The 14,024-nt window shown below is 44.9% G+C and overlaps 1 protein-coding gene across 40 annotated transcripts in view; it reads left to right on the top strand.

Moving 5' to 3' along the window:
* The window catches only part of LOC116947744 (neurexin-1-like), a 401,559-nt gene that overhangs the window by 273,805 nt on the left and 113,730 nt on the right, over positions 1 to 14,024 (top strand). For all 40 annotated transcript variants that reach the window (XM_032963829.2, XM_076070792.1, XM_032963826.2 and 37 more), the window contains one exon: positions 8,303 to 8,484. In XM_032963829.2, the coding sequence (XP_032819720.1) occupies positions 8,303 to 8,484 (182 nt within the window). The remainder of the gene's footprint in view (positions 1 to 8,302; positions 8,485 to 14,024) is intronic.

The raw sequence follows: 14,024 nt of genomic DNA, 5'->3' as shown, positions 1-14,024 counted from the left end.
TGATTGCTTGTGTTGCAGTCGAAACGTCTTGAGAATTTTATTGTTTTATATTTTTATTATTTTATTGTTTCCCTTCTACGTGACTTTACCGAAAGAACCAAGAATATAATTAGTAGTTTCTTAAATTCCTCCTCCTCGATCCACCCAGCAGCATCATAATGAGAATCTTTATTCAGACTGCACGAGGAGTCCGTTGAGCTATTAAGCTCTTTTTTTTTAACAGATGTCCAGAATGGGCGGGTCAGCAAAGTTACAACAGCAAACGATACAAATAAACGATTAGGAGTTCAAAATAGAGGAAAATGTAAGCAAGGTCACTACGATTTATCAAGGTTGGACAGGGACACCAAAACGACAACAAAACAGATCCAGACCATACCAAGATAACAACAAAGTGGTCCCTCAATAAAATGGCATCTTAACATTAAACTCTCGATACACGGGTATCAAAGTTACAAATCACATTTGCAAATGTGACTATCCGGCACTGATCTTCAGCTTCAGGATATTTTTGAAGAATCAATGGCGACACCACAGGCGGTCGAATGGCAGCAGGTCGTGTATGGTGGGGTGAAGTGTAGATGCTGCCACCTCTTCCAAGAGGTCTGGCTCGTGTTGGTGGCAAAGTAGGCCCGAAAAACCCTCTGGCGGGGCTCTCTCGAGCTTCTGCTCGTGGAGGTCCTCCTGCCCGCAGCGGTGTGAGCGAGTGATTTCAGGGTTGCGCCTTTAACCTTTACCTCTTTCATACATCCCAAAATCAAAAATTCTCAGCAAAAAATCAATACCCATTCAGACGAGCAATTTATACATGAAAGGCAGTGTATAATGTAGGAAAGGAAAGCACAGTCTTTAGTATCGTTTGTGGGCAACAGTTGCCACTGAGCAGGTATGCTTGCAACATTGTACGCAAACGATAATAAGCTGGTAGCGAAGCAACAAGGGCACGCGGTGGCTTTTGTGGTTATGAGCATTATAATGGACATGTTTCCATCTCAGCAGGATGCATATGGTACACATTCAGAACGCACTGCTTAGCTACAATATGACCTGTAGCAAAGTAGGGAAAGTGCTGAGAAACACAATAGACATTCATCATGAAAGCTCTGGGCAATTTTTTTTCTTTCATCGTTGCTTTTGTATGTGACCTCCTGCTGACAGCATATAGATAGTGTGCTAAAATGCTGCAATTTCTTCATCAATCTGTCCATCTTGTGCCTGCCCTTGTAGCAAGGTAGTCATTTGCAGGGTCTTAAGGAGGTCACAGTCTCAAGAGTGTTTGTTTAAATGCCACTAAATCAGCACCACTCTGCAATGACGGTGATGTAATAGGTAGACTTTGCTCTTAGAAAGTAGCATTTAAAAAAAATCACATTGCATTGTTTAGTTGCATGGTGACAATTAAAAAAAAGAATAACTCTGTGACCGATGGGGCTCTCTCTGTGAACCGAAGAGGCTTCATCCCACACTCATTTTCTACTTGCAGGTGGCATAATGATGGGTAGTTACCGCTCAAAGTGTCAGCTGCCGTATTAACCCTCGATTTAATGTCATATAATTATTGAGTTTGACTGACAGCAAGGACGGTATGCTAATGTTGTTGGTCAGTTCACACCGAGTACAAGCCCTTTATTTGCATGACATGAGAGTATTCCATTCCACATGTGTTCTAGCCAAATACATATTTCAAAACAAAAGTATAAAATGCAAGTTTAAATAATCTGAGCAAAATTTTTACGGTGGACCAATGCAGGGCGCGCAAGTGATAATTAACAGTGCTTCATCCTATAAAGAAAAACATTTCCCCCACCCCTCAAAGCCTTACACTAGACTGTTGGGGCAAGTGCTGTCAGGGGGTAGGTGGTTGCTACCTGTCCTGGTTATCCCAGTAAGTCCTTTTTCTGAGGCAGCTGTTCTGAGAAATATTAAAGTCATGTTACCTTTTGTTGGCTGTGGCTCTTGTAGAGTTTCCATCTCCTGAGTTATTCTTCTTCACGGGAAGAAGAATATCTGCCAATAGTCAAGCCAATGTATGTGAATGCACTGGCTTGACTAGTGTATTATCACACGACTCACATAAAGGGTCATGTTCTTTTTTATATCCCAGGAAGACTTAAGAGATTTTCCAGGACAGCTCCCTCAACAAGAGGACGATCCTGAGAACACACGCAACAGGTGGCAACCAGAGGGTGCTGCTCCTGTTGTTGTTGCTCGCTGTATATTCTGCGGTGCAGTAGCAGTTGTGTGGCCATGTACAGCTGGCTGAAGATAGGGGCAGTTTACAGCGTGGTGAGGATTCCCCTACTTTGTGACAGCGCTCGCAGTAGCAGGCCGTGTGGTTTCACCCATTGGCAGCTGCTACCGGAGCTTGGTTTGAATAGGAATCACGGAGCAGAATGATCACAGGGATGAGACTTCATGTCAGAGAGAGAGAGAGTAGGGGGCTCAGCACGGTGCCAGAGTCGGTGCTTAGCTCCGAGTAGCGTGCGTGTGGAAAGCGACAATCTCCATAAGAAACTCCGCGGCCCTCTGGGACCTCTTCGCTTGCCACCCATAAAAATAAATATTGGCCATCGGGCCCCACAGTTTTGAAGGAGGAACTTGACTTCAAACGGGCTGAAATACCGTCTGTACCGCTTATTGAAGGTTTGCACTCGAAAGTTACATTCGTTACATGAGCGCGTGCGTTGTCGAGCCTTTCGTGGTCTCCGATTGTGGCCTCAGCGGTGGAATGAATCCACGCGGCGTCGCTTGCCCTTGACCTCAACCGCCACCCCAGAGGATGAACCAGTGACGGAGAGCGCGGCGATCGTGCGCCGCGCCTGGCGGTCGTGGAACGCGCCGCCCTCTCCCGTGACGCCACGGGAGAGGGCGGCGCGTGAGCCAAGCCTGATACCGAGCTCACAGAGCGGGCAGCCGCGGACAGGTTGGGATGGATGTCGGCTCGTCTGCCCTCGACTGATTATCACAATGAAACAAAATCCGGCAGTGTTATGTTTGAAACGGAATATTTTTTGTTGTTGTTGTATTTATAAATCCTACTAGCAAACCCTCCTTTTGGTCTCTAATCCCCCTCCCCGCACTCCACCCCTTGAGTCCAACAGGTGTAACATTATAATCACGTCCCAAAGCTTCCCCCACCCCCCCCACCCTTGGCAAGAACGATTTACATATCGCAATCGATGCAAGCAGAGTTTTAACAACAACTTCACTTGCTGTGCTCCCTGGGAGGGCATGCGTGTGGGTGTGCGCATGCTTGATGAAACACTCCGAGACAAAACCTCAGCGGTTTCATACTTGCATCTCGTAGCAAGAAGGGCCCGGAGTTCGATTCCCTACTCGGGTGCCTTCATGTGTCGGGTTTAGATGTCCTCCCCCTGTTCTGCATAGATTTTCTCCCATAGCAAAAACAACAACAAAAACATAATGTAACTGGCATTGCCCATACATCCTAAATGCAAACAAAAAAGTTACCTGACAATGATTCGATTGGGTATTACGCAGCAGCAGCATGTCCACCTCGTGCACAAACTCGGCAGGACCCTCATAAATCGTCTTGGGATTCGGTGAAGCTTTCCTGGGTGAACTAGTTTAATGGTAATAATATGCCCGCCACATTAAATTGCCTAGGAGTTTAAAATGTGCCAACAGGCAGCAAAAAGTGTTGGCCACGTATGTACATTGTCAGCGTTACTGGATACGCAAGTTTGGCACGAGCTCATCATTCGATCAAGAGGATTTTTTTTATCGGCATTGCCCATTGGCGTTGTGCCAATTACCGCATGGTTTGAACTGCTAAGTGCCTGAGGCAGCAGCGGTGCTAACGCTGCCGGTGTTGTAGTTGTTTACAGAGCAAGGGCAGCAATTTGTCTGTTGGTGCTTGACAACCCATAGAGAAGACGTTTTGTACGTCTAATTCCGTACATTGTGAATGCTTCCTAACGGCCAATGCGTGCCCCGACGTCGTGGTAAGAGCTGCGTGTTTAATTCCTCGTCGTAAGCAGTCGGTGGCGATGCACGGCATCAGACGCATCGTCGTGTTATGCCCCCCGGTGCTCTTGCCACGAACTTCTTCCAAGTTGAGCTCCTTTACGGAGGCCGCTGGGTACATTTATTTCTGGCGGCAAGCCCTCCACTGTTTGTTATCATAGCCCATCTATTGCTGATGTTTCTACATCGGTTTTTGTTCGAGTGCCTCTTCCACTCTATCAGTCTCATCGTTTTTTTTCCTGGCCGTTCCCAGAGCCTCTGTTGTAATACTCCATGTATGTCAATGCTGTGCCTGCACGTCTCTCCTATGCGCACATCCCTTGTGCTGAGCCTGTCCCCTGGTGTCTTCACGCGGCCTGGGTGCTCAATGATGATGCGGCCGAAATGATGCAGTTGCATTGACGCATAAGTAGTGAGTTCCAGGCCAAGTGAGAGTCGATGTGTGGAGTGAGAGAGGCACGTGGTGTATGGAGTGAGAGAAGGAGAGAGATAGAGAACCCTGGGCCAGGACATGCACAGTGAGAGAAAGCAGAGAGAGAGACACACACGGCATGCGAGACATCGTCATCAGAATCTTTATTTACACGGCAGGAGAAATCCGTTTAGCTATGAAGCTCTCTATCGCAGATGTCCAGTATGGGTGGGGTCAGCAAGTTACAACAGCAAACGATACAAAAAACGATAGGAGTGCAAAATAGAGACCAAGGTAAGCAAAGTCACTACATATAAATGCATAATAAATACATTTTTATAAGTCCGATTTGTCAAAGTTAGAAAAGGCAGCATAAAAAACAACAAAACAGTCCCAGATCACACCAAGAAAATGCACAGCAGTGCCTCAAGAAAATGTCACATTAACATTAAACTATTGGTACACAGGTAAGGATCAAAATTACAAATGACATTTGCAAATGTAACTGTATCCAGTGAGATAATCTTGGAACCTGAAATATATACCCCATCAAAGAGGAGGTGGCAGGATGGGGAATCAGAGCAAGAGAAACAGAGAGCATTAAATACAGTACGTGCTTTTTTATGGCAGGAAATAGTATTCCCTGATCCAATGTTTTCCCAGATCTAACACTCAATTTTTATGGTTCCCTTAGGAACGTTAGATTGAGGTTTCACTCTATATGAACAACTAATTTGTCAGTCTGTCAGTCTATCATTCACGGCATTAGCTGGAGTAATTTTCATATTGCCGGCTCCGGCGAGGCCTCATTCCACCGGAATGAAAAATGGCCGTACGGACGGAATTGAAGACGAGCTGTGTATGACCCGTGACCTTTATGCGAGGTCAACAAAACCCATGACCCATGCGATGTATGGCACTAGAGACAGGCAGGGCGAAGAACAACGAGAGGGGCTCGGGCGGTGAGGAGAGGGGCCAGGGGAGCGGAATGAGAGGGCCCGGCGGGGGATAAGTGGAGGACCATCAGAGGGGGTAGCAGATATGAGCTTTTACCTGTTGTCTGTCAAGCATTCACTTGAAATATTATTATCATCAGGAGTCCCATGAGTGCTCATTCTGACCATAAAAATCCAGGGATTTTTTTATTGGCCTATGCACAACTTATGACCTTTGACCTAGGCAAAGACAACTGACCACGTATAAATCGTAGCACGTGGTGCCCTGTCTGTTTTTATAAATATGCTGCTTGTCCTCGTGCTGCCTATAATTTACTCGAAGGCAAAAACCTGCTACAGAGTCTTGTAGGTGCGTGGGATATGTTTGGTGAGCATAGCTGGTCTGTACGTGATGAAGTTTGAATGCTGATTGGTGAGTGTTAGGTGAGTGGTGAGGGTCACGTCAGTGGAGTAGGGTGGGCAAGGGAGTATTCTAGTAGTGAGGGCATTGCACTATGGACGGACCCAGCAACTAGGAGTTAAATTCCTGCTCAGGATCAATAACAGTGGCGAATATTTCAAGAAGCCCTGGGGCCTCCCGTAGTATGTACAAATCAGTGCTGGAGCAGTATGTCAACATCAGCACTGCGGAGACAAAGGCAGTCGGGCGTGGTCTTGGCCACCGACCCCCTGACAGCACTTGCCCCAATAGTCCGGTGTAAGGCTATGGGGGGAGAGGTTATGTTTGTCTTTGTAGAATTAATGTCTGGCGAGTTCGACTGTTGAGGACACCAGAACACTTGCCCGCCACTGCACCAATCATTGTTCACACCTACCAGGCACGTGCACCACCGAGTCTATAAATGCAACCGCGTCGTGAGATGCGGTCGCTTTCAGACGCCGTGTCGTGTAAACCGGATGAGGTGAAATCCCGCACACCCAGCCCAGGGACATTGTGGGGACATTTGTGGGAGTTTGATCTTTGATCGAGATTATTTCTACCTGCAGTCATCCTGGTGGAGTCAAATGGTTTCACATGAGCACGGGCATTGGCGGAGACGCAAATGTGGATCGACGCGTGAAGACACACATGCATACAAAAATCCCCTGTGTAGCCGTAACAGAATTTTGGGGGCATGTGCTGTTAGCGAGCAGCGATGTAGGCCTGCATGGCACACAAGGTGGTGGGTTGCCAACACCACGCCCCGGCCGCCTTTGTGTGACCACACCAGCTACTCATTTGAGGCTGAGTCGACCTAGGGGGGAAGACCAGTTTAAATAATCGTCATTGGTGTTGGCCATGAACAGGAATCGAACACGGGTCGATTCCTGTTCAAGGCCAACCACTCTTGTCACCGCTGCACACCGTACACAAACATATACGTACGCGGTATGTATGGCTACGTAAAAAGTTATGCAGGTGCAGCCCTGCAATTACATGCTCATACCACCGCTGGCCTAATGATCTCCACTGGAGGGCGTTTTGGCCTACTCTTCTACGCCATTTAGACATCTTGTAAGAAGTGAGAGTACCAACATTACACCCCACCACACGTGACCTGCTGATCAGCGGACTGCGATATACCCATACTGTTTCACCTTGCAGTGCCTGGAAATCGAACTGGCAACGTCTCAGTTGAAAATCCAGTGAAGCAAAGCATTACTCCACGGCAGCAGCCCCGTGTGCTGTCCACGTGACCGAATATATAAGTTCGCCCACTGGGGGATAACAAAAATTATAAAGGGAGGATTTATGTGTGCAGAGAGAGAGACCTTTGGGAAATAAATAATTTAAAACAAACAAAACTATGATCAGTTTCACCACTTGAAACTAAAAGAAGTGACTGCTGTGCAGTTGTTTGATGAAAGGCAGAGTGTGCCACGAAGTTTGTTTATATTAAATTTCAGACTCGAAGTTGTTGTTTGTCGTCCTCGGAACAAAAACAGGCAATCCGCTTGGGTGATGCACTTTGATGGAAACAATGCACGTCACAAAATGTACTTCAGCGAATGAACATAACGATCGTGATGAGGACTTTTAAAGGGCATTGCCAAGATGGGATATTATGTTGCGGTTAGTTAAGCAGATATTAAAATCAATTAAAGATGGTTAGGATGAGGGCTGTTCTGAAATAATCTATATTTACACATTTCCTCATTAGAGGAATTACCGCACATACACGCCCCATAGATAAACTCCCTAAAACGCAGCGTCTGGTGGGTACGCTAATGCCACATCTACTATTAATGTTAATCATTATAATAAAGTCCATGTATACAATTCTAGTGGACCGTGGTGCAGTGGTTAACACACTGCATTGTATGAACCCAGAGACCTGAGTTCAGTTCCCTGTCACGGATTATATCAGTGGCGGATGATATCACCAATTCGCACTGATCAGCGTGGTGAGGTATGCTCAAACAACGTCCATGGCTGACATGGTGTGAGAAAGCCTTCATCCAGCAGTGGATTGACAAGGGTTGTAAATACAGAAAAAATGTTACTTGAAGCTTTCGTGTGTGCAGGAGTTCATATTCTTTGGGTCTTTCAGTTAAGCTACGTAGAATAAAATAATGTTTTACAAAAAACTACGACTGCTTCGATCGCAACACAAGCAATTGTCATCAGGAGAAAAAATATTTCTTTATTCTACGTGACTTTACCGAAAGACCCAAATAATATTTTAAAAAAAATTGTTATTTGAATCTCATAGACATTTCAAGGCAGTGGTAAACGCACGCACAATATGGTATCGGAGAGCAGTACACATTGTTTGCAACATTCTAAAAATGTTCAGTTCAAATTGATAATAACAATTTTAACCTTTTTGCGAAATGTTCCTATACACGGTGAACTTCTTTCGCACCGCACGTAGCCAACCGCAGTAACAGGAGGCGCAAGTGGCTGCGTCGTTGGAAAAACGACGACCGCGACGATAACGATGAGCGCTCTGGTTTGTCTCCACAGCGGGCACAACGTACATCTTCAGCAAGGGCGGAGGGCTCATCACGTACACGTGGCGACCCAACGATAGGCCAAGCACACGCGCTGACCGCCTGGCCGTGGGATTCAGCACGCACCTCAAGGACGCCCTGCTGGTGCGCGTGGACAGCGCCGCCACACTCGGAGACTTCATCGAGCTCTACATCGTGAGTGACCGCGTACACTTTTCCTCCATCCATCCTGCATTAATTTCACACGTACTCTGTACTAACTTGGGGGGGGGGGTGTTATGACGCGCACAGTCTTTGTTCGTTCTCAGAGAGAGAGGGAGATTAAATTATTTGCAGGCATGGGGAAACCACAGACATGCGCCAAGGCAGACTACAGGTGCAAACAATTTGCCCACGCTCTGCAGTCCTTGTTTGATGAGTGTTTACATACGTGGGGAGGAAGCCAGAGTACTCGGAGAAGCCCCACTCGTGTGAGGAGAGTAACACTCACATCTCCAACATTTTTTCAAGCTCTGCGGTCCAATATTTGGATGTTTGGCACATTTCATTTACACGTGCATTTCTACATGTGGGAAGAAACCAGAGTAGCCATGGAGAGTCCACACGTGGGAGGGGGTAACACCACATCTCCGAACAGAAATTGAAACACACTCTTTGGTTCTATTGGGTAAAGTCACGTAGGTAAAAAATAAAATAACAAAAATCACGACGTTTCGGCCACAACACAAGCGGCCTTCATCAGGTGAAGGGACGAGACTGTCTGGAGGACAGCGCTGGAGTGAAAAAAGCCACGCTCAGATCACGACCTTTAAGCTGTGTGAGAAGATTTTTGTTATTTTATTTTTTACCTACGTGACTTTACCCAATAGAACCAAAGAGTATGGATCCTAGGAGTCACGAAAGCTTTAAATCTAGAAAAGAAATTGAAACACTTGCTGTTCCTGTTCAACCCTGGAAAGCCAGGAGATGTTGACCTTGATGCCCACGGGTAGAGAGCTTCTAGAATTTGTGTGATCCAACAACCCTCGCCACAAATTTTTTAAGAAGAAGAAAACACTTTTAAAATTACTCATTTTGAAAAAAAACACATTGCATTATCGTCTCCTGTTCTGAAAATTTAGCAGGGCTTCCTCACTTAGCGAGGCTTTCCTGGGTAAAAAGAAATGCGAATTAATATTAATATTTTTATTCAAGTCCCTTGGTCTTTTGGGCTGCTGTGCAGTGTCCGTCGCTGCGTCTTCTATCTGAGACAGCTTCCATCCTGTATACTATCTAATGTTAGACATTCGCTCAGATTGGGGTCTTCTTCCTCTTCTTCCCTTCGACATCTGTCTCAGCCGTAGAGAGTAGGACCCATCCATGTGCAGGGGATAATTAATACGTTTTAGTTATTTTATGTGCCTACGAAGAATAAACATCAAAGAACGCAAGTTACTTATCGAATCATGGTGCTTTAATTGTATCCTTTAAGTGCACCATACACTGGGTCTCCAAGAAACGTGATAATTAACTTGCTTCATTTTCAAGACGTACTTCACCATCACTGGTTAGTGCCGGTCATACATTTTATGGGCACATAGAAGTACAGTGCAACGGTGCATTGTTGTGAACTGCCCACCACAAGCCCGTGGTGTAGTCGTGGGAGATTATTTTTTCCTGACTGGATCTAGGCACGTGGTGATGTGGTTTGTGCGTCCTTTCCAATTTATTTATTTTACATACAAATTAGCAGAAATTTAAACTATTTTAGACTTTTTTGTGATTTTTTTTTATAATTTGCCCAAAGACTTTCGAATGTTACTGATATTGTCTGTGTTGCATATGGGGGGGGGGCGATCTGGGGCGACCTGCGGTGGTGCAGTGTGACCACTGGCCAGTCGCTCGCAGTCGCCCCAACACTCAAATATCTTACAATAAAAGATTGGTGTCCTCTAGTCTAACACCTTTTGAGACGAGGCTCCAAAGAAATCTGTCTCTGCTGTGGACCAATCAGTTTCAAGGACAATGCCAATATATTATCAGAATATCTTTTTTGTTTGCATTCTGACAACAAGTATTGTAATTAATGCACACATTATTCCTTGTAAAAGGTTTCAGTTTGGTATTTTAACACCTGTTTTGTTGCCAGAAAAAGGGGAAAACCTATTCTGATAATTTGGTACTGGCAAAGGAGGTCCTATGATGAAATTGAAGATTTAAAATCAAGAAAAATCTCCACCATTCTACACATTATAAGAAACCCCCCCACCCCACCCCCCTTGTATTTTAAAGCAAAAGTTTGGGTGTGTGTCTTGTAATCCGGCGAGCGTGTGTCTTTGTCTTTGAGCGACCAGATTTGTTTAACGCTATTGACACCGGGCGCAAGTTTGGGGTTCATCTTACTTTGCGAAGTGTCTTACAATGCAGAGGATGCGCTATTAATTTGCGATGCATCTTCCGCTGTGGGTGACTGCATCGAGCTTAGCGTATGTATGGTGCCGTCTGCGTGTCAGAATGTCAGGCGTTCAGAGAAACTCTGCCATCACTCCAGTCGATGTTTTACACTCTCATTGCCTTGCCTTTGTGATGAAGTAGTAGCAGCAATCTTCTTTTTAGAGCTCTCTGTAATCTGTGCCACTTTGCAGCATATGCTGAGTTACAACCCCTAGTATAATTTAACGTGGCTTTTTTTCAATGCACCATATTCAATGGCCTTAACATACCATTAGTTCATTCTCCATGGTCATTTCATTGTCTATCAAGGAACGACTGCTTGGGCAGGAATGAAAAAAACCCCTAACTTTCACACATGGTGTCACATGATTACTCACCTTCACATATCATCGCCATCATCAACAGCAGCCGTGATTGATCCACTGGTGGATGAAGGCCTACACAAACCATCTCAACATTCCACAATCTGGTGGTGCATTACGTAACCCAGCACCTGCACCACCACCAACTTAAATGCTCCATCTGCTCAGTGAGACGTCTTCTTGGACGCGTTCTGAATTCTGACCTATTCTTCTAAAAGACATTCCCGAACAGTATAGACAGATTTATATCAGAATGATAATATAAATGTGTATAGATAAGATGCTGTGTGATATGAGATTTTATGTTTGTTAATCCTTGATAAATAAAATCATACTAATGTTCAGCCCTACTGAATGAAGAGCCTCCTGTTCATTAATGGGAGTATCTGACCATACTTCACCACACCAGTGCAGATATCACCTGCCACTGATGTTAGCCATGGCCAGGAATCAAACCGAGGTCGCCGGTTTCATGACACATTGCATCATTCACCGTGCCACCACTCCACCCGTAACTGTAATAAACGACTGTTTCAGCCAAAACCAAGCTTGGCGTCGCAGTATTCACGAGGCTTGTGGACTTTGTTGTGGACTTTATAAACCTGAGGATTTTTAATATCCGCACAACAAACAGATACAATACTTTACATACAACTGAAAAAAGCAGGGGTATGGTTTGTGAAATATATTTGGCTGCTCATGAAAATACAAAGCAATATGCTGCATTATTCGCATCAAGCGGGAATATTCCCTGTACCACACTTACACGTGGTACAATTGATTAACAAGCACCTGTTGAAGTCATTATTATAAAAAAAAAATATTTAAAGCTATTAACAGTTCACTTGATGGTGCTAAAAAGTGTGGGTGTACATTTTAAGTAGAACAGCAGGCATGGCTAAATTAGCGCCGTTTCATCTCCAGTCCTCAACTCCCTCCACGGGCCATATTCTCTCACTTATGATTCATCTGCGTTCAAATGCGCATCTGGTTGTGTGTCACGTGACTTGGACCATTATGCAGTATGAGTGTGTGGAGGGCTGGCCAGTGGAGAGGGGGGCAGCAGCAGAACCAGTTCGGAGATCGCTCGCCACTAACGATTGGGAATCAAACTTAGGTCGGTCAAATTCGGGTTCATAGCCCAGTGCACAATAAGGATGCCACCACTCCGCGAATTAAGGGGGGAGGCAGGAAGGCGCTGTCCTCTACTGTGTGGAAGAGCAGTTAAGTCGTGGTTCTTTGATATCCACTTCCGTGGGCCATTCTCCAACACGAAGGATTGTATGACACCGTGAACACAATCGGTGGGGTGGGGGGTGGGAGGCAATACATAAATAATAGAAAATAGCCCTTTTATATATTTGTTTAAAGACCTCTAAACATGCAGCGTGCCAAGTGATGAATTGTAGGCTTCTTTAATTGGTATAATGAGCCAGTCAGGACTTTTTAGAAAATTGTCAGGTGTGGCAAATGCAGATAATAGAATGATTGATGGCTCTAAATAAAATTAACATTAACCCTGTCTTTCATGCCTTGTTTTGTTCACTACTAAAATACTGTATGCCCCAAGTTGTCTCTCCGCTCTGGCGTTCGATTAATTCCCTTATATTTGAAAGTCATTTTACACACCCCGATGCTGGAAAATATTTACCGCAGTGCCATGTCGACTTGCATTTCATTGCTCACAATGTTAATAGTGATTGTCCCATTTTTAGACAGCGGAAAATACACATAGCTACATTTCTGAGTAGCAGGGAATATGTATTCTTGCTTTGAGGACCATAAGATTGCAGATTCTTGGTGGTGACTAGGTGACTCAGGAGTCAGAGCACTCAGCTGAAAGCCTGGATTCAAATCCAGACACTGCCATTAAACCGAGTTCTCATGTGCAGTTAGTTGCTCGTCTCAGCCAGGTTACCATTGTACACCAAAAATACCCACGATTAATTTAGGTTTTTCAAATAATGTGGCTTATTTCAGCTCTAAAGCTCCCACACCTTGTTTTTTTGGCTTGCGACGAACGCAGAGGCCGATTGCGGTGAATTAATAATTTTGTGACGTCATCTCCTCAGGTTCATTCTCTGACACAGAGTGATGCACTGACAGCTGTAGAGTTTTGAACAGACTTTTCTTCGTCTCCTTACATGATGTTAAGAGCACTTTAAATATAATTTGTAGGGGGGGTGGGGAATTACACCGGTGGTCAGTATCCAAACACTGCGAAGAGTGCCGTGGGTTTTTAACATGTGCATATCAAAGAGCACTTGCAAGATTGATATTCCCTTTAGAGGACATTGATGTGAAAGCTGCACCACACCATGGGCTGTGGTCTGGTTTAAGCAGTAGCAATGTAACTTACTACATGTATACAATTAACATTCCATTCCATTGACTAGCCAGTTATTATTGACTTGTGGTGGTAAACAAACATGCCTCCTTAATCCTCGTATTATAATAATCATCATCAACCATGGATTTCCACTGCTGGATGAAGGCCACCCCACACTATTACTGTGCTTTGTGGTCCAGCATTCCACAGTCCATCTCACTCCTGCACATGAACTGATCTCACCACTACATATCCATGCTGGCTACACTCTTCGGCGTGTTTTCATCTTTGGCTCCCATTCCATCTCCAGTCTTCTCCGTCAGCCATTATCCATTCTAGCAAACGTCTTAAACCCAAGCCCACTTACTCTTCTTATTCACAGTCAACGTGATGTCTCTGAGTCATGCCCATAAATGAACTTTTATTTAAAACCAGAGGCTGTAGTTATGCACTGCAGGAGCCTTTTAATTCCTGGACCATTTTTTTCTATTTGCTGGCTATTACTCCACCAACTCACGCTGCATTTAACACGTACTTTTCACGATCTAACCCAAAATAACTTTTATTATGAACAATCCACACTGACCAGCGTGGTGAAGTATGTTAATCCA

The sequence above is a fragment of the Petromyzon marinus genome, chromosome 31 (genome assembly GCF_048934315.1).
Source record: "Petromyzon marinus isolate PM22_M1 ecotype Great Lakes invasive population chromosome 31, UKy_Petmar_22M1.pri1.0, whole genome shotgun sequence".
NCBI classification, from domain to species: domain Eukaryota; kingdom Metazoa; phylum Chordata; class Hyperoartia; order Petromyzontiformes; family Petromyzontidae; genus Petromyzon; species Petromyzon marinus.
Note: the sequence above shows the minus strand (reverse complement) of the source record. Positions and strands in the feature narration are given on the sequence as shown.